Source organism: Calypte anna, chromosome Z, assembly GCF_003957555.1.
Source record: "Calypte anna isolate BGI_N300 chromosome Z, bCalAnn1_v1.p, whole genome shotgun sequence".
Taxonomy (NCBI): Eukaryota; Metazoa; Chordata; class Aves; order Apodiformes; family Trochilidae; genus Calypte; species Calypte anna.
Window position 1 is genome coordinate 41,996,275 of NC_044274.1, and position 21,477 is coordinate 42,017,751.

A 21,477-nucleotide genomic window follows, 5' to 3' on the forward strand; every position below is an offset into this window, starting at 1 on the left:
AATTAGTGAACATATTAGGGAAAGAACACCATTACTGACCAGTGGAGACCTGATATATTACTGAGTCAATAAACTATTGAACATGAAACAGGACCTTTCAGGAGAATTTTTTTTCTCATAACCCACAAACACATATATTATCCGTGCACAGTCAGCATTTCTTTGGTACTCTTATATTTCATAGTACTAATTCTTTTAATCATGCATATACACAGCAGTCTTTTATAACCTAGCTAACGAGTAATTGGACATATGATATTGGGACTGAGACCCTGAAGTGTCAGGCATAATAGAGCAGGATTTTTTTTTCCCCACTAGGTTTTTGCAAGTAAAAGATAGTAAAAGAGCAGATAGGATAGGAAGGAGAAAGGACTCTTGCACCAGAAATTTGTCAGAGAAATACAGAGCTTAAGTGGATCTATGAACTATAAACAGCTTTAAATTGCTGCCTGATGCAAATAAGTAAGTAAAAAGACGAAATGTTTAAAATAACTCAGAACCTTTTTCATTGTCAGCAATCAAGGACTTGCTATAGTTAAATGTAATTACCTTTAAGTCAGTATAGTTAAGGTAATTCTCTTTTGGTATGGAAAGACTGTATGCGTGTGTGTGTTAATTGTTTGAAAAGGCAAAAGCTTTCGTAATGCTTCATTATCTCAGTGACCATAGGTAACAAGCATCCTTCCCCCCACCTTAGCCCCCGAGTAATCATTGATTGCATCTAAATCTATAGAGATATCTTTTCCTGGCAGATCTGGTAGTTACAGTAGATTGTTAATCTGTGAATGATCAGAATAAGCCTCTCTGTCTCAGAAATCTCCATGCAAAGTACATCTAAATGCATGCCATAAATTTATTAGTAGCAGTTTGAAGTGCATAGGTCATCTTCTACACTATTCAAAAACATATGTCTGATACAGATTAAAGACAGTCTCATTCAATTTATATTCACTTTTCTGTGGATTTAGCTAGCCTCTAGGTAAATGTTTAATTTTTGAAATAATTTTTAAAATTGAGATGAGATATTAATAATGTGTATTATTTAAGCAAATTTCAGACCTCTGCATGGGACTCTAAGCATGGGAATATTAGCATTCCTGCTTTGAAATAGTTTCATCTTTGCAGCCAAACAAAGAAATATGCATTTGACAAATAGGGAGTGCTAGGAGGTTAATGGCCATAGTTAGATACTGAAGAAAGTGATAGATGCACAGGGAAGTTATAGGATGTTTTATGAGACATTTCTCTTCTTGTACCTTGATAATTTTACTCTATTTTGGAAACATATCAACTCCATGACTCGTTTCTGTAGTGGAGTTGTATCTTATGTGGACCCTGAAAAAGAAACTTGAGAGTAACCTTCACATGCCATGAGGGAAGTGGAAAGAGATCTGTCGTTTTCTGGTTTGCATGTTTTTGTTTCCTCATTTTACTGTTGGCTTCAATCAAGCTGATATGCTGCTATTGTAAGGTTTTCTTTCAGACAGTTGATGCAAACCCAGGAAACTTGTGGAACACCTACAGAATCCTCATCGTACTGTGTGGTTCTAGGTTTTTTGTTTTTTGGTTTCTTTTTGGTTTGGTTTGGTTTGGTTTGGTTTTCTGTTCTGTTTTGGTTTGGGTTTTTTTTGTTGGTGGTGTTGTTTTGTTTTGTTGTTGTTGTTGTTTTGTTTATTTGTTTTTTATTTGTTCATTTCCCTAAAAGAAACAGAGCAATTCTTTTAAAGACTTTAGGAATATGTTCCTCTCCATGGGACAAAAGACTGTTATTAATGCATAAGCATTTTTCTTGCCATTGCTTAAGGATACCAATGTGTTTTTGAAAGAAAATTAATCTCTACTTAAAAGTATTAGCAATGCTTTGACTGTTAGAAGGCTGTTATTTGCTTTACAGTTAATATATTTGTAGCCCTCACAACAAATTTGTACAAGAAGTAAGAAAGACATTAATATGTACTTTCTGTTTATTTTTCCAGGCCATCCGCTGTACACTGGTAAATTGCACATGTGAATGTTTTCAGCCAGGGAAGATAAACCTGAGGACCTGTGATCAGTGTAAACATGGCTGGGTGGCACACGGTAAGAAATATCTGTTTTAGGCTTGTCATTTCTGTTCTGTCCATATTTTCTGCTGTCTTTGAATAGTAAGAGCTGGAGTGATATATAGATAGTAGTGATGTCTGTTTGTACATGTATGTGCATGTGTTCTTTGTCCATGTGTATGCATACACGTACTATTTTTTTAACAGCAATGTCTAGAAGGAAAAAGTGAAGACCTGTTATACTGCAGTAGCTTTAAGTGCCACTGGAGCTCAGCAGCTCGTGTACAACTCAGAAAATATTCTAGCCATGAGGAAATAATGTAATTTTAGCAGGGCTTAGCAGAAAGGCAAAAACTTTACTGTATGATTTCACAGCAGAGTTTGTATTGCAAAGAAGCATCAGCCAGTAAGTTACTGAGCCTAGCAGAAATTCAAACATACCATTGTCAAACTTTGAGAGCTTGGATGTCAGAATGAAATTAATGTATCTGAATTGGCTCAGCAGTAGTGTACATATTTGTGAGTTGAAACTCTCATGTCATAATTAGGTAGCTAAAGAGAGAAAGGAAGTACTAGAATGCCTTGTTCCCATATAAAGGCATCAAAAGGCCCTTACAGACCTTCTATTTGATCTACCCTTTATTATTTTGTGTTTAGTGTGTTCTGGTTTTTTTTCTTGACAGTCTTGATTAAGTTATGATTGTGAAAGTGAGGTATATACACAATTAGAAGTCAAAGAAGGATTACTGAAGTGGTTTAATGATGAAAAAAAGGGGAGGGAAAAAGAGAAAGGTTAGCTAAATGAATTAGTGTTGGAGGTTATTTCTCATGGTCTAGTCTATTGGCACCTAAGCAAGCACAGTCTTCATTCCCCATTTCTGCCAGACATTCAGGGGGTTATATTCTGTACATTTTATTCAATATTGATAAGACCAATGATAGAAGCTTAGTCCTTCCCTCCTAAGATGCACTTGATCTCTGTTTAGCTCATGTCTGTGTGTATTTGTGCCTGAGTGTACTGACACACAGCAATTGTGAATGCTCAACAAAGTCAGCAGCACAGACTGACAGAGAAGCTTTTTAAATGTTCACACATACAGAAGGGAAAGGTGGAATACAGGTTCCATGCAGTCGGAGTCACTGCATAGTAATATATACAGCCTGCCTAGGGATACCCTAGCACCACAGATATGGTAACTGGTTGCAGATCATTATATACGAGATTCTCTAGGGACTCAGGTTGTTTTCAGTCCTCTTAATTCCCCAAAAAGTATCTGCAGTTACAGTGCAACAAGACCCACAATTTCTTGGAAAGATCGCTAAACCTTGCAAGATTTGTATAGTTCAGGCATGCTTCAGGCTTTGTGTAGAATCAGCATCTGAAGTTTTGCTGATCCAAGATAGAAAAGACTTGTCTAGCTATTTTCCAGAGTGTCCTCCTGTTGAGTAATAGAAATTGGGATTATAGCATTTAGATTCTCACATATGGGCATCCCACATTTTCTTTTTAACCAGTGCATCTTCAAGTGATGTCAGATGTTTCTGATAAATTCTTCCCTGTGAGGTGGTTAAATTAAAAAATCAGAACACGACACTAATCTGAGATTACCACAGTGTGTATAGTAGAAATATCCCTGTTTTACAAATCCAGAAAGTTGAAAGTTGAATGTGATGGTTAGGGGTACAGCACCTGCTCAAGTACCTGACTCCTTAACATTCCAAATAGAAGACTTTATGCAGCTATATGTTATTAGAAAGCGATTGCTTTACTAATACACCAAGTAGAGAATGCTCTGTTCTATTTTTTGTGTGTTTTAGGACACTTCATGTGCATTCATCTGGAGCATTTACATTTTATGGCAGAGTGTGACAATCAGATATATATTTCATATATATACTCAAAGCATAGGCTTATAAATTACTTCCTGGAGACTATGATGCAACTGCTTTAATTCTTGAGCTAAGCTGTTTTCCAGGATTTTGAGCCCAACATTCAGGAGGCTGATCAGTTTACTGCACTGTAGTGCCTGGATTTCAAAATGACTGAATCAAGTTGCTGTTCAGAAGCTATTTTCTTTAAGCCATTAGCCCAATACTTTCAGAAGTTGCTCCTTGAATGCAAATAGTATTTCCTGCTGCTTTAATTAAAGGGTTTCCTTCTGATTTTTATTAATGAATTCCAACTCAGCTCCTTGACATATGATGTGGCGCTTTACTGAATGTAATTATCAAGGAATAGGTGCTTCCAACAGGAAGTACTGTGCTTATTCAGTTCTGATAACCTAGAATAATCACTAACTGAATAGATCAAAAATAGCTTAGAACTGCAGCCTTCTCATGCTGTACTTGGCTAATCTGTTCAGTGTCAATTCATGTTAATAACTGCCATTTAGAATGGTAGAATTCTTGGAATGAGGAGGAAAGGGCATATAGCCCTTAGTATTACTTAACATAGCAACTCCTGGTCTCTTTCTTTGAATCCTCTTCCATTGTCTTTCTCATGTTTTGCCTTGCTCACCTAAAATGGGCTGCACACATCTTGAAAGATTTCCTACAAGATCACTTTCTTCTGCCTGAAGTTGCCAAAGGTAGGATTGTCAATATATGAACATATTGAGCAGAGAAGTTATCTTGTGGCAAAATAAATGTTTCTGTTGGCAAAAATTCAGCTTATCAAGTTCTGACCCTGCACCCCTGTGCTACAGTGGTAATCCTACCACCAGTATTTTTAAGGATGAAGCCAAAAGCTGCATAGAGCATATCAGCATTCTGTAGTACTGCTGTGCGTAATGAAGAACAGGTTATTGCTGGTGTGAATCTGTGGCTATTTTAAGGGATTTGGATTACTAGATTGTTTAATTTTTTTTTTCAGCTGCAGCCTGGCTTCAATATTGTCAGCTTGCGTGCGAATTTATTTTCTAAAAAAAATAAAATTAAAAAAAAATAGTCTAAGTTGGATAAGCCATTTCCTATGCCTCAAGCAGGTAAAGAGGTAACAGTTAGATTCAGGTGGTTTTCCTTCAATTTTTTATTTTTTTTTTTAGGCTTAAGATTGTTTGTATATTCTTCTATATGATGAAACATAAATCTTTTCAAAATCTTAGCAATTGACTTTTTTTTTTCTTCAGGAGAATTTATTTTAGCACAAGCAATTGCTATTTTGCAGTTTTTAAATAATGTAGGGATGACAGCTACAAAAAAAAAATCTGACTTTGAATGGGTTTCTTCTGATATTTTTGTTGTATTCAAAGTAACATACAATACTGTTAGGATATTAATGATATTTTTCTTACTTTAGCATGAGTCTCTTACTCAAACCTTATTAGAAATAATGAAAAAAGCCCACTTTATTTGCCACCAGCTTACCCTAGCAGAAGTATCTTAGCCTATGAGGAAGGAAATTAAGCAATTCTGCAGTAAAAAGATGTTGATTTCATTGACTTTGCATTTTGCTTTGTATGCTTGACATTAATGTCCGAATAACAGCTGCTGTACCTTGAGCAGAAATACTTTTATTATAGCTAGACTAAAAGACCAAAAGACTCAGTGCAGTAGCAATGGGAAACAGAGTCTAACCTCCCTCATAACTGAGTTCTAGAAAGGTGTGGCAAGGTGACATACCTCATGGTGGACTAAGCTATGATTTGTGACATTCATTCTATTTATTTTAGTTTCAGTATTGCAGATTTCACAGTGATTTTAAAATTCCACAGTATAGGAATATTATTAAGTTTGTCTGAAATAATTGTAGCTTTCTTTCAAAGAATGTCAGAAAATTATAGATAGTAGTTCTCTGTCTTGCCCTCAAAGTGCTCAGACAGCAGCAGCATGTTCGTGGTATACCATGCATTCTTGGACTAGCTGATTTTCACACTGTTCAACCTACTGCAGGAAATGAAGTATTCTGTGAACCTTTTTTCTGTTTTGTTTCTTTTTTTTTCTTTTTTTCTTTCTCTCAGAGAAAGGTGATCCTTAGTCCTTTAATGATCTTTGTTGTCTTTAAATATGCCAACTGACACAGTTCAGATCCAGGCTATTTATTCAAGCAGTCTTTAGTACCTCTCTGAGATATGAGCACATATGGCCCTTGATCCAGACCGAGCTGACCAGGCCTTTTCTCTAGTAACTGAGATTAAGTTCCTTCCAATTTCAATGAAAACATTAACTAGTAGCTTTTAGTACATGGGCCAGATCTGTTACTCTTTCTCAGTTTAAAAGCTGCCATCCAGTGAATACTCATTCTCAGAGACTTACTTGCCTTGTGGTTTACACTTTCACCTTGTGAAGGAGGTTTTCTGCTTCCAGTATTTATTTAGCTTGCTCTAAATGAGACTAACGATGAAAACAACAACCTCCAGTAGAAAATGTATAATGCACTTTCATATGCATTATGTGACTGTGACTTCTTCATTCAGCAGTGCTGAGTTTTCTGAATTTCTACATGGTAGTTTCTGAAATTGTAAGGTAAAAGAAACCTCAATTGTGACAAAAGAAAGAAAGGGCAGATATAAATAAATAAAAGAAAACAAAATAAAAATGCTGTGGCAATCTTAGAAATTGAATCTCTTACTTACCCTGTAGTTGATAAAAGTAGTTGAATAAAAGGAGGTTTAGATATTAAATGGGCCAGGAAAGAAGAGGATTGATATGCTGAATTTAAAATTAGCAGGGTTCCTGTGTTCGTCCCAGTCCAAAGCTGGAAAGAAAAGTGAAGTCCAAAGTGAAAGAAATTCAGGTTTGCAAAGTCAAAGATCATCTCTAATAAAGTAAAACAAAAAAAACGTCACAGATCTTTGAGTATCTCTAGAAGCCAGAAATGCCATGTTGTTCTTCGCTCTAAAATGGAGACAGTAGAGAAAAGATACTTTAAAAGGAAAGGGAAAATGTAGTCCTATTACTATAGATTGCTGGCAAAATAATTGGGTTATTTTTGTAGTGTTCCATAGAGTATACAAAATAACCACAATTTTAGCTTACAGAGCATACTTGTTTCCTCCTATTCAGTTTATATAATTCTTTGAAATTACTTGAGAACATAGATTTCACCTTTTTTTTTCCTTAGTATGTAGAGATTTTTAGCAAGGTAATTATTTATAAATCAGTGATAACAGCAGCTAGCTTTTTATGACTTTTAAAGTGGAATGATTCTAGATCTATCCAGTCTTTTCCTGTCTTTTACAGACAAAATAGTTTAAATCCATCTCTTATAACTTCCTTTTGACCATGAAGGCTGAGGAATATTCTTTGTTGCTTCCAGGAACCTTACCTTATTAACATTCATTAGTGGTAAATACTTTTCAAGTCCCTCCTTCTGCCTATGCCATGACTTTTTTCCCATGACTTAAGAAGCAATTCCCAAAGTGGCCAATGAAGCACAGAGGAGATGTGCTTTGTCATCTTGTGGGTACTTGAACCCAGCTTCTGGTTTTAAAGCCTGCCACATTGGTAGGAATGACGTGATGTAGTGTTTGCTTTGGGTTACTCCGAGATCACCCTTAATGCAAGTGAAGCTGAGGTAAAAGCAAATGAGAATATCCAAGTATTAGGGCATCTAAGGCAAATAATATTGTCTCAAGGGCTTCTAAGACACACATGACAGAAGGGTCACATAGTGTTCCCAAGATGCAATACAAAATCTGGCTTTTCTTGTATATGGTCAAGGATTTAGTCTTCATGCAAATTTGACATCCTCAAGCATCACAAAAGGCTTTCCCTGGGGGTAAACCACAAGCTCTAGCTTACAGCTGTTCACACTCATACCTTCTTGAATTTCCCTGGGAGTCTATTCATATTAAAAACTTTTTACTCTTTTTCTCTGCCGCCACCAGGACATTTTAAAGCAATGAGGAAGAGGTTAGACTTTTCTCTCTCTCCCCAACTTTATTGATTCACAGCCCTGGGTTTCAATATACCAGTGTTCCTTGGACACAGTCAGGGGAAATTAACCCTGACTAGACATTAGGCAGACAGCTCAGGGCTGCTCCAGTTCCTTGTATCCCCTAAATGGACCATGACCCATTCTGAACTCTAGTGCCCTTTTTCGCTAGGTTGGGATATATTCACATCTCAAAGTTATGCCCTTTCTCATTATGAATGTTTTTATTGTCTCAGAAACTTTTAATTTAGTAATCACAATTTATACTCTCATAGCACTGCCATTAATACCTTCAAGTATTCCTTGGCAACTTGGAAATACATTTATATAAGGCCACATCTTTGATCTCTCTTAACTAGCTATAAAATACCCAGAGAGGTTTAGACTAAACGTATTTCAAAAGTGCAAGATACTGTTATTTGGTACCTGTCATTATTGAATTTAAATTCTACAAAGAATGCATCATCTCACTTAGTACTCTCAATGCCACAGGATAAAATACTAAGATATATCTTGGACAATGATGTCTTAACCTCACTTCTTACGGAGAGAATCCAGTAAGGAAAAAAATAGACGTGCTAGCTGCAAGATGGAGCAAAGACAATGAAAACAGTGATTTTTCAATTACCACTTGAAATTCCCATTTCCAGACATAGTAGAAGCTGTGTTTTGGAAAGGTAGTCAGTGAAACCCCTGATCTTGGCCCCTTGAACAGCGTGATAGGAAGTTTACCAAATGGCATAGTTTCAGACAGGAGCAAAAGTGTCTGGTGCTGGCTGTTTAATTTTCAGATGAACAGAATAAATTCTGTGGAACCTGAGAGTGCAAATCACCAGTGGATTTGTGGGGCAGTAGAGATGGACTTCTACAACATGCATCACAATTCTCCAGGATGTTTAAGTGACAGTACCTGCTTACTTGTCTCTTTTAACACCTATGCTGCACATGAATTGCTGTGATGTGCTAACCACTTTATCATTTTATTACACTTTATTACATCATAAATTTTTATATCTTCTTAATGATCCTACAAGAAGCTTAATTGTTTATAGGAACATCTTAATTAACTAGAGTTCACTAGGTTAAGCAGAACACAAATTGAAAGAGCTCTAAATGAAACAAACCCTACCACTCCATTCCGTTCAGTTTCACAAGGCTAAAGTGGGATTTGGTGGCAAGAATAAAAAATTCATACTGCTTTCAGATATTACAAAGTGACATTAATACCATGGGTAGCTTTACATCAGCTTTGCAAACGTGAAACTCAATGTAACTAACATTTTTTTTTTTAACCTAGTAGGAATAATTTCAATCTGAGCTCCAGCATTATGAGGAAACTTGCCCCAGATTAATTTAGCAGACAATTGTGTTATTTTATTATTCCATTTCCATCTGAATTTTAGAAATAGAAAAGATAATGCAACAAATATAGGCCATGACTCAAAAAAGACTTCTATAATCAGATTCTAATAGACTACATGAATTTTTTTCTGAAGTATATTTAACAAGAGCCTTGTGAAATAGTGACAATATGTGAATTGGGATGGGAAAGATTTATATTTATGAATGGCAGAACTAGCTATAATCTTCCAGGGCTCTGAACATCTTCAGGTGCCAGCAACTTCAGGACAGCAGATTTTCCTGGGGAAACAGAGGTGGTTTGGCACATGTGAGAAAGCATTTCATAGGCTTGAAAGAGAATCACAGAGTCACAGAGTTATACCCTAGACAGAAATACCACCATAGTCTTGGCTTGTCTTTGTGAGATGCATCAACAACACATTATTCCATCCAAACAATGATGTGAATAGGTGGACAGTGCTGATTGTCTTTTCCTTACAGTTTTCAAGTCTGCTTGAAAGTACCAGAGATAATCTAATCATAGGCCCTGTTATCAAAAGAATGCTTCACCAGACAGTATGCAGAAATCCCTTCCAACCTGGACTTCCTGTTAATCAGTGCTGCACAGTTACTGGAATTTGAGATGCATTTGGATTTATATGGAAATCCTCTGAATCCAAAACACAAATCAGGACTCAAAAATGTACTTTCTCACCCTATATAGTATGTCGAATAGATAGTATTAGGACCATTAAGATACATATAATTTCCTATCTCACCATTATTAAGGCAGATAATATTTTTAAGAAGTTGTTAGCGGCTGATAGGAAGGAGGCATTTTGCTTCGAAAAGATCAAAGATGAATTACTATGCAAAGTAAGAGGAAGAGATAAATTTATTTAGTGGCTTCCATTATAAACTGAAGGGTTCAACAATGATGCTGTCAATTCATGTCAAGTGGAAAAAGTGGAGCTGTTCAACAAAGAGCCTGGACTGGCCGTGGACCATGGGCACAGTTCCTCAATGCCTGATCACAGCAGACAGAACCAGGTGCTGGTAGCTGGGTCCTTTGACAACCTCAAGCATGACCAGGGTTTGAGTCAGCTCAGGGTTCCACTGAGAGGCCCCATTCAGGAACAAAAGAAGGTAGATCCAGAGGTGAAGACAAGGCTGTAACATGAGTTACACAGCTGTGACAGAGTCAGTACCGTTACTGCACTCTGGGCTGTGACACTATGGACTGATCAATAGTTGCTGTCTCGAGCAGAGATGACAGATGATACTAACATACATAAAAGCATCTGTATGTTGACATGGTAACGTGATAAGTCTATGCGTGCTCCTCCATTAGTGTAATGATCATTACTAAAGTCCTCCTTCATATAAGCATAAATGAGCACACGGATGGAGAGGATTGCAAGGTCCAAATGCTACAGAAGAGAATCCCTTAGGCTTTCTCATCTTCCCTGCCATGTCATACACCTATAATCAGGTGCCTTCACTCATGCAGTATGCCCACGCAGGAAGTGTCTGCTCTCCCAGATGTTTTCTGGAGGACTTGGAATGGAGGTCCTTTCACCACATGTGCCTTTGAACACATTAAACACCAACAAAGAGGAGGGGGAAAAAGCCTACAACTTTATTTATTTGAGGGGTCAATTATGAGTTAATAGCATGCTCATGAAGTACCACAACACAAAGTTAGGGTTAGCCTTGACTTTCCAAGCGAGAATTTAGGAGAAAGTGTTTTGGGGTTTGTTTTGTTTTGTTTTGTTTTTTTCCTGTAATCTTGGGGTTTTTTTCCTCTGTTGAAGAAAAAGGATTTTTGTATAGAAAGAAAACATAAAAGAAAACACCTGTTTGGCTTGCAGGAATTGGCCAAGGATGCTGTTTTCCTGACAGTCCAAAAGCAACCAGCACAGATCCCCTTTAAAAAAAGAGTCAGGATTTTTCTTTCCCCTATTTCATGCGAACATTGGCAGAAACTCTGACAAGCAGTTCTTCATATTTTATTATGTTCTTGTCTGGCAGAATCTCTGTCAGGCAAAAACCTTGTCAGCGGAAAACCTGTCGTAGGATCAGAGGAGACAAAAACAGGTGTCACAGAGGCAGTCAAAACTGAAGGAAAAAAAAGATTAGGCTAAAGAGAGAAAGGCAGACAATTACATTAATGCCATTGCTTTTATCTTATAGATGTGTGTTATTATCTCGGGGTGCTGAGTGCGCAATTGCCTCAAAGAAAAGTAGACAGGAGACAAGGGGAAACTTGATAGTTATTAACTGAAGAGGCAGTGTGTCAAAGCTGGATGGGGTTCAAAGTTTTGTAAAGGGATAAAAAAAATTGCAGACAGCAAGCAGCGTCTGTGAACAAACTGTGGTTCTGCTTTCGGCTACATAAACCTAGTAGCAATCTAAATGTTTCAGCTTGGAATCAGATCATAGACAGAAAAATTAATGAAAGTTTTAATTCAGACTTTTTAAATAACATTTATTTTGTGTACATGCAGTTGAACTGCTGGGGATTTTTTTTTTGATCTGTTATAAAAATGTTGTAAGAGCATGAGGCATGGTGAGGCATGAAGACATCAGTTTAGTTGGTGTGTTGTTTGGGTTTGAAACACCTATTATCAACACACATTTAATTTTAAAATGCTATTAAGAATTTTTTTAGTGAGTGTGAACATCTGTAAATGCAAGCTGTAAATCAGAAGATCATGTATGTGTCCCTCTGTCAGAGGCTAAATGCATTTGGTAAAAGTTTTTCATTATTAGCTTTTAAATACAGTAAAATCCATAGGGAAGAGTTGAGTTTACCTATGAACCAGAATGTGATTTACTCTCCTTCCTGTGATCTTTTGGTGTATCTTAGTGAACATTTCTCTTCTGTCTGAACTAACTTGTGAAAGGCATGACAGCAGAAGTGAAATAGAGAACACCAAAAGATGCCATATTGTAGCTGGAATTCATATCCAGACTGATTCAGGATGTTCAGTCATCCATATAAATATTAATGTCCCATGTACTCTGCACTTATGCCAGGGGTGCATGGGATAATTTCCTTCACCATGAAAATATTTTAGCCTTTCAGTAGCCACTGGCAAGTTTTCTTGTCCTTACTTGCTTTCTAAGCACAATATTTTTGAGGAGCAATTTTTTCCATCTACGAAATGCACCACATTACACCATGTTACAGGTGGTATTAAATCTGAATCCTGAGGGAGGCCAAGCTTAAACCGCCTCTTATAACTGCAGTAGTTTGCCTGTCCCTCCAGCATTTAAACTACCTTTTGTTCTTGAAAGGATTTGTTCCTTCTTTTTCTGTGGCTGATGGAAAAGACAAAAATTTTTAACTCTGAAAAACGTGCAGCTCTTTGTGTTTACTACTAAAATCAAAAGCAAACTACAGTGTTCCACATTGCCATTAATAACACTCTGTATTACAATACTCAACATGCTGTTGTTACAACAGTATTATGGAATCTTTTTATCTTGGTATTGTACATTTAATATGTCTGCTAATTTCTGTTTCTCCTGCTGCACAAGTGGCCAAGTTATTTAGATTTTAAAAATTTCTGGAAGACTCTCCCTTTCTGTCTGGACACAGGCTGTATTTTTTTTTTTAAATTTTTCTGCTGACTCTTGAACAAATGTAGTAATCTGAAAAGATTATAATGTTTATAAAAGTCTTTGTTGTCATGTGTATGTAATTATACCTAAGTATTTATTTAGGATTAGAAAATCAGCAAGAGGTATGTGTATTCACAACCCCAAATGCATTAAAAGTAGGATATTTAAAATTATTTTCTATTCAGTAAAGGCAAAACATCATGCTTTTATTGTAGCTATTTGAAAGGCAATGAGACCTCTGAAGTACAGAACTAATCACTCTATAGCTATATTTCTTTTGCTTATTAAAATGGAATCCATATAGTGATTTCTAATTTGGTTGACCCTGTCCACTGGACACTGGTAAGGAAGAAGTCTAAGTTCATTAAGGAAATTTGCATAGCTGAGACTGTGAAGTGGCTACAGTATAAATGAAACGAAAGATTTTACCTTTATTTTATTTCTTTTGATAAACTGAACACTATTTGAACCTTATTTCAGTGTAAGTTTTTTACTTAATTTCCTTTGAATTACGTAACTCTTGTAAAATAAAGATGGCGAAGTGGACTTACCCACCCTATTTTACTACATTAAACAAACAAAAAAATCTAAAGCAGAACACACAAAAAACCCAAAACAGTAAGCGGAACTCATTGATTTGTTACAAATAGATCCACAGGTTTTTTTCTGGGATTTTGCATAGGAATATGGCAGGCTGTAATGTGAAGACTGACATCAATTTCAAAGTTCTCTTTAGAATTCAGATGATACTGAGCAGAGTTTCTTTAAAATCTGGGGGATTTAGCCTCTGTAATATCTGAGGGATTTTGTTTACTATCCAAGAAGATAAGGAGTGACTAAACCAACAAGGCTTGACATTAGGAAGCATTTCTTTAGAGGGTCATCAAGACCTGGAAAGGCTCCTTAAAGAGATGATTGATGTGCAAAGACTGTCAGTGTTTAAGAGAATTTGAGCAATGCCCTTAATATGCTTTAACTGTTAGTCAGCTCTGGAATGGTCATGCAGTTGGACTGGAGAAATATTGTAAATCCCTCCAAATGAAATATTTCAAATTATCTGAATTATTTTGGTGATTAAGTGATACTTCAGAGTTAGTTAAGGAAAAGTACTGAAAGGTTCCTATTTTGTTCACTAATTATTCAATTAGTAATTGTTGGATTGAAGACAATCTTCTGTAATGTCCTCTATTTCTCCATCATCCTTTCTTGGCCTCTTTTTAATAGATAACATTTCTGAAACAAATACTTGGAATTTAGAATTCACCATGGAAATATTACTGGGCTAGATTTTATAGCAAAACACAAGTGCCTATTAAGGCTGTTCCACAAAATATTTCCTTACTCGAGTATGTGATTTTAAGATTTGCTAGAACTCTTCTATCAGTGAACAGGTTCCATTTGCACTGAGGTAAAGAATATCAGACTATCAGGACAGTGCAGGCTTTGACCAAAAAGTCACAAACATGCTAAGACTTTTCTGGTTGAACTTGTGAGCCCTGTGAAACTCTAAGAAGTATGAGTAATACCTTATTCTGCACTATGAAGGGACTTCTAATGTGTTGTTTATACCAGTTATGCACTGGTATTTTCTTACCAAGGACAAATCTGTTTATGACATTTTTCAGGTAGGTCTCATTCTTTCACATTGCATGTTTCATCTTCAAGTCTTCTAAACACTCATGAAGTCATGCACTGCTGTAGATGCAGTTGAATTTATTCACATGTGAAACACATCATTTTTTGTTAGCATTTAGAAATTGAACCAATAGATTGGAATAGAAAATGGTGAGGAAGGCATTATCCATGTGAAATTACATGGGCAATTCAAGACAGCAGAATATTATCACCTACTCATCAAGAGATTCAGCAAAAGACTGAAGTTCATACTCCAGTCCCTAGAGAAGAAGCAGTGAAACTTAAGTCCTTTTCTTATATCTTCTTTGAAAAAGTCTGTCTTAACAATATACTCATGAATCCACACAGAACACCAACATTAGTCCACAAGTAATAGCAGAGGAAAAATCAGTGAGAAGTACTGCAGAAAGCAATTTTTCTGTCAGCTATTTTCTTAGCAATCTCCTTTAAATGAACACGATAATTTTTATAAATTACAAATTGTAGTCAAATTTCATTCTACCACCAAATGCAAGGTCTTTCAATAGTTAATGATCTGTAAGAATTTCAGATGCTTACCATACTATTATTTCTCAGGTGGGTGCCAGTCCATTTCCTTTCTCTTCATGTTGAACTTCCACCCCTTCCCCACCCCCTTTTTTTTTTTTTTTTTTTGTATGTATGTAGTGAGGTATATTAGTTTTCAAATGTTCTTACACACCCATGCAAAAATATATGCTTTGTTGGGTTATAAATTGCACATTTCAGTGCATATCCTTACTTGTACATCAGAAGGATAAAATTCACTGCCTATTTGTTTATTACATAATGTGCAGAATCAGTCCACAAATCAAAATTGGACATAGTTTCACTGCCAGATAATGTCAGTCCAACACCACCCTAACTCTTATTTGTGAATGTTTTGAGAGTGGATGTCTATCGGTAATACTGCCTTCAAAAAACATGTTACAGGTAAATTCAGTACTAGAGGCTATCTCGTAAAAATTTCTTTCTGATGGTCAAAGAGTGCTTAGTAATTTAAAAAGACCTTTTCTATTTCTTTTTTAATTTTTATTCCATCTCAGCCTTTCCACAGCTATTATCCTCAGGTGCTCACATTACAAGAAGTGAGTAAATGTCCACAGATTTTTATAATCTGATTAGAGCTATTGGTTTTATAATCTACCCAGTAGTCTTCAGATGAAAATATGTTACAGTGATTCTAACGGGCTAAAGGAGAATTACTTTTCCTCATTGCAGGCACACAAGTAAAGAGAAACAAAACCAAATAATACTAATATATATATACTAATATATACTAGAAATGCAGCATGACGCAGTGATTAAAAGGCATTGAGTATTCAGAAAATATTCATTCAAATCTTGACTCTGCTCTGAATTTTTGTAAACTTGGAGAAGCCAATTAACCTCTTTTGACCTTGTTCTCATTCTGTAAGACTGAAAGTGGAAAGCTCAAGGTGATCCCGATCTGCTTCATTATTTTGAAGTCTGGGCAACAGTGTTACATCTATTAACATTAACATTATTTACAGTATTCTTACTGTGAGTAATAGTAGTATTTTTCAAAAAGATGTTAATATTTTACTTTATTTTACTGCTTGTAAATGGCTTCCCTACCTCCCAAGCACACATACATATCCAGTAGCACATATAGCACAATCTGCACATTAACAAAATAATTTTTTTAGGCTTTTCTACCTGAGTACTTTGGTGACACATCTGTTAATGTAGTAGCAAGGTGATCATGTTACAAATATTTCATGCATAATAGTAGCCAAAAAAAAGGTAGGAAAATATTTGACCTGTTTAAGCTTTAGTCAAATCCTGTTCATTGGACCTTGTAAATAAATCAGTGCCACATCATGAAGCCTAAATACCAGATGTACTTTGTAAAATGAGTTTTTTGAAGTAAAATCCCATCCTTCACATTCTGCAGTACGAATGTCACATGGAGAGACATAGGACTGAAGACCCAAGGCTTGCCAATTCCTTATCTTTTTTGAATGTTAAATTAACATCTAAAGTTATTTATTCAAAGCTGGCTTAACCACTAGAATAGAAAAGATCAGACAAATCAGTTGCAATAAATGAAGTATGAGGAAAGCAGAACTCTTTGACAAAGTATTCCTTGGAGTACATGTGTTGAATGAAGCCAGCCAGTAAATGATAAGGGCCTTGGTGCTCTGGATGTAAGAAAGCAATTTATCAAGAGTACATGATCTCTCCAGTGACCATAAGCCAAGAAGAAGCCAAAGTACAGGAGAAGCAGTCTTTATAAAATTATTTTAAAGGCTCAGAAAGTTTTGTTTAAAAAAATCAGTGAGAAGTTGTATCCATGAACTGGAAACAGTACATTAAATGGAAGTAAGATTAAACGTAAACATTATACTAGGAAAAGTGTGTGATGTCTTATGCAATTCTGTCATATTTAACTTCACAAGGGGATAAGAACTACCTGCAAATTCCCCTCCCCTCATCTCTAAATTATTCATGTCACAGAGAATAACGTGAAATTCACACAGAAAGGTAAAACAATCTTGCCAAGTAGCAATGAATTCATGATAGGATTTATAGTAAATCAAGGGACTAATTTTTAACATCTTTAAAAGACTGGGGTGTAGATGATATCTGTTTTCTTCTCTGCTAAAGGTTTAAGTCTCAAACCTTTACCATTCTCAGTCTTCAGTCTTGGACATCAGTTAATCATACATTTTCTGTAATTTTTTTGAACTTATGTGTATTCTAGTCCCTGGAGGTCAGCTGAGCAGCCTTCTGCTGTAAGAATTAAAGTTAATTGTGACCTTTAGGAACTATGCCTTTTTAAGTCAGCACCAGTGAAAAAGGATCACTCAGTGATGAGTGGTTTCCCTTAATGATCTGTACTGGGACCAGTACTGTTCAATATCTTCATAGACAGTAGGATTGGGTGCACCCAGTAAATTTGCAGATGACACCACGCTGAGTGGTGCAGTTGAGACGCCTGAGGGACCTTGACAGTCTTGCGAAGTGGGTCCACGAGGTTCAACAAGGCCAAACCCAAGACTAGATATATAACAAGGATGGTGAAGCACTGGAAAAGGTTTCCCAGAGAGGTGGTAGGTACCTCTTCCCTGGAAACACTCAAGAGCGGGCTGGACAGGGATTTGAGCAACCTGATTTAGTTGAAGTTGTGCCTGCTTATTACAGGGGGGCTGGACTACGGGAGTTTTAGCAGACCTTTCTAAGCAGACCTTCCCAAGCTATTCTGTGGTTCTATGATTCTACCATCCAGGTGATATTTCTCTGGAAAATAGGTTTGTCTCCCAAGTTATATGTGTTTAGATAATTCTTTGGGGAAATTTTACTGTCTTTCCTTTAGCTCTGCTCCTTTTCTTTTAGCCTTGGACAAGCTCAGTACTCAGCATCTCTACCACCCAACCCAAGTGGAGATCGTGCAGTCCAACGTTGTGTTTGACATCAGCAGCCTGATGCTTTATGGTACTCAGGCTGTGCCTGTGAGACTGAAGATACTACTTGACCGACTCTTCAGTGTATTGAAGCAGGAGGAGGTGTTGCATATTCTTCATGGCTTAGGCTGGACACTTCGAGACTATGTTCGAGGCTACATCCTTCAGGTAGGAAATAAAGCAAAGCATGTTTCCAAACTCAGCTGATTTTTTTTTTTTTCCGGTATAAGTAGTGACTGTGTACCTGTGTACCCAAAGAGGTAGAATGATGTGAAGTAAATTTTGTGTGGCATATTGAAGATTAATGATGATGTTGGCAAAATAAAACATGCAATTTTTCCTAAGCTAAAAAAATGTTCCTTAGTACCATAGCATTTATTTGTACTTGCTTACGCTTATTGTAGGAAATACCTTAAATACTGCAAATACTGCGGTTACCTAGCTGCAAGCCTGATTTGGTCATCAAAGGCAACTGGCAAGTTTTCAAAGGCTACTGTTTGACTTGAGAAACCAAGATCCAAGTCAGCAGCTCCTTCATCTTGTCTTTTGCTCTTTAGTAACCTATCTAATAAGGGGTAGATGGAATGAGGGTTGTGATAACGGTTGTGTTGGGAAATATCTATAGAGTGCAATGTATAAACAAGAAAATTCTGTTTATATGGCCATTTTTAAAAGGTAGCTTTAGGTAAAGTGTTACATGCAGATGGGTTGAGATAAGGTAAGCAAACAAAGCATAAGTAAACAAAAAATGGACAGGCTTTCTTTATGAGGATGATCGTTAATATGTGCAGTTGCTTATATGAACAATCATCTGTTGTGTTCCAAAGTGAGTGACTACATTTTATAAGAGAATTTCTGGTAAAGAATCTAATACTGCGTGCTTCTGAGTTCATTAATTGCTACTGACTTTGTGGGAGCACTGCATCATCTAAAAGTCATGCAGTTACTGAAGTGGACATCCCTGAAAAACTTTGAAAATTCTGATTTCTGATTTATTTCTTTACTTTCTTAGGCACTAATGGCATGTTTGGCAATATACAGAAAATACTGTAATCTTAATTCTTGCTCTGAGGAATTCTGACTGTATTTTTAAAATTCCTCTTCATTTTTCTGTTCTTTGTGTGAAAGAAGTAAATTAGCCTTATGTAATTCTGTAGAAACCTTCATCTTCTGTGTTCTTAAAATATTATCTTAAATGTTAAACACACATTTCTTTCTTTTTTTTTTTTTGCAGAAAAATGTTCTGAATTGTAGAACATTGCTACAAAACAGTAATAAAAAGGTTATTACTTAAATTATGAGATCCTGCTGTTCTTATTAGAATATATATAGAATGGAGTTCTTGTTGTAGGATTCTCTCAGGCACCTATTTTGTAAAAGCTAAATGTTACACGTGTTCAGATACAACAGAATTCACTTTTTTCCCATTGACAGTCTAAAACTTACACGTATGTATATATCCATGAGGATTATGCATAAGTTATCTGCTTTTGTGCTATATATGTATGGATATATATCCATAGGTATTAGATGTGATATATATTTTACAAGATATATGATAAATATCTGTAGAGATATGTACTGTAATGGCATATTGCATCATATTTTGGTTCCCTGAATTCTGAAGGATACAAATCAGGAGGCCCGAAGTAATATGATTTACAAAGGAATACACACAAAAAAACAAATCCTTTATAAAATAGAACATTAGAAAATTGCTGTGCACTAAATGCAATTAATAGTTAGGTGTAATATATTGCAAGTGTAGAATGTAATTCACTGTCCCTTATAGACAAGACTGACCAAAATCACTAATTCTCTTGTTTTAAAGGTCACACAATCAGGATTGTATTGAATTTGCTTTGATTATCTGTTGGAATTATCTTAATATATTCAAGAATGGCTTAAGTATAGTTATATAGGGGTATACACACAGTGTGGTTGTGACCTACACATCTGAGTAGTGTAAAGGCCTAATACACCATTAAGTCAGTATTGGGTTTCTCTGGCTGAAACTTAGTCACATTGTTGCCCTCAAGGCATGAATTTTACCTTTACTACATTCAAGAACAGTATGTTGAATATTATGTCAGTTAAAGGAGAATTATCAGTGAAAGTTAAGGACAGCTGTTACAGTCTTGCCACATACTGGCTTGGTTACTGCTCGGCTCTTGATTGTACACAGTGGATGAAAGAAGACCTACAATAGGTGCAGCCAAGCCTGCCTATTAGTTTAGTGCTCTGATTTCAAAGAATCACAGACTGCTCAAATTGAAAGGGAAATCATCTTGTCCCACACCCCTGCTCAAGCTGAGACACCTAGACCTTGTTACTCAAAGCCATGTCCAAACAGCTTCTGAATACCTGCAAGGATGGAGATGTTGGCAACTTCCCTGGGCAAAAAATGCCTTTTGTTTCCATTAAAGCTGGGAAGCTCAGTATGTGGCAGAAAAGTGAAACTGTTTAGTTAAACCATATATGAAGAGAAATCTTAGGAAAATGAATCAAATCTATGATATTAAAAAAAGTTCTGTTTAAAAAGTAACTATTTTAACTGATTAAAAAAAAAAGAGAAAGGGATATGAATTGAAAGTTGAAAAGAAATATGTAGTAACACTAGCACAATTAAACTGCATACAGATGAGACCTACAGGTAATGTTTCCTTTAAGCAAAAGTTGTTGTACCATTAAGCTTATTATTATAGAACTGGAACTCTTTACAAGAGTTGTTGGAGGCTTTCAGACTCACCTTTTCCACACAAAAAGCTTCCAATGAAATTGCATGAGCCTCCTATGAGAACACCAAAAGTATCAGCTACCAAAAGAAATTCATCATATCACAGAGGTATGGGATTGTTGATAGGCTGTCATGCAGTGAGTTCAAGAACACATGAATCTCAGTTTATAAATATAGTTCTTCTTGTCTGTGTAAACTAAATCATAAGCTAGGCAAGTCAATGCTGCTAAGTTTACCATACATCTGCACATCTTCATAGGGCATCAAATACACAAATACATGTCCCTAGGAAAAGGTTTAAATTTGCTGTAATTCTGTAGTTGGAGAAGCATAAACCAGTAAACTGATCTGTTTGCCTCTAATCTAATAAAAATAATATTTTAAACTTGTAACTTGACAAAATTAACTGCACTGCAAAAGATCCATAAAGCTAGAACAAAATTGGAGGTTCATGCCTTAGGAAGGTCTAGGACATCAATCTGTTCTGAATTTCTCCTGAATCATATGAAGAGCTAAATTATTTTAATATTTTCCCTAAACTGAGGGTGTTTGAAGGGGAGAAAAAAAAAACTTAGGTCAGATGCATCTACTCAAAATTAATCATTTTTGTATTCTTGGCTTGAAAAAAGAAAATACTTTTTTTCCAATAACTTCTGAGAAAAATCTCACCATTTGCTCGGCCTCTTCCCATCTGTGTATCAGTGCTGCGAGGTGGGTGGGATTATTTGTAATACCCTCATTTTGACTAATTATGTTTGTAAATAGCAAATTAAA

The 21,477-nt window shown here is 36.0% G+C and overlaps 1 protein-coding gene across 1 annotated transcript in view; it reads left to right on the forward strand.

Annotated features, from left to right (window-relative positions):
* Nucleotides 1–21,477, forward strand: part of BNC2 (basonuclin 2) — a 229,109-nt gene that overhangs the window by 112,181 nt on the left and 95,451 nt on the right. Inside the window, exons 2-3 of the mRNA XM_030467473.1 lie at nucleotides 1,977–2,079; nucleotides 17,899–18,134. Of these exons, the coding sequence (XP_030323333.1) occupies nucleotides 1,977–2,079; nucleotides 17,899–18,134 (339 nt within the window). The remainder of the gene's footprint in view (nucleotides 1–1,976; nucleotides 2,080–17,898; nucleotides 18,135–21,477) is intronic.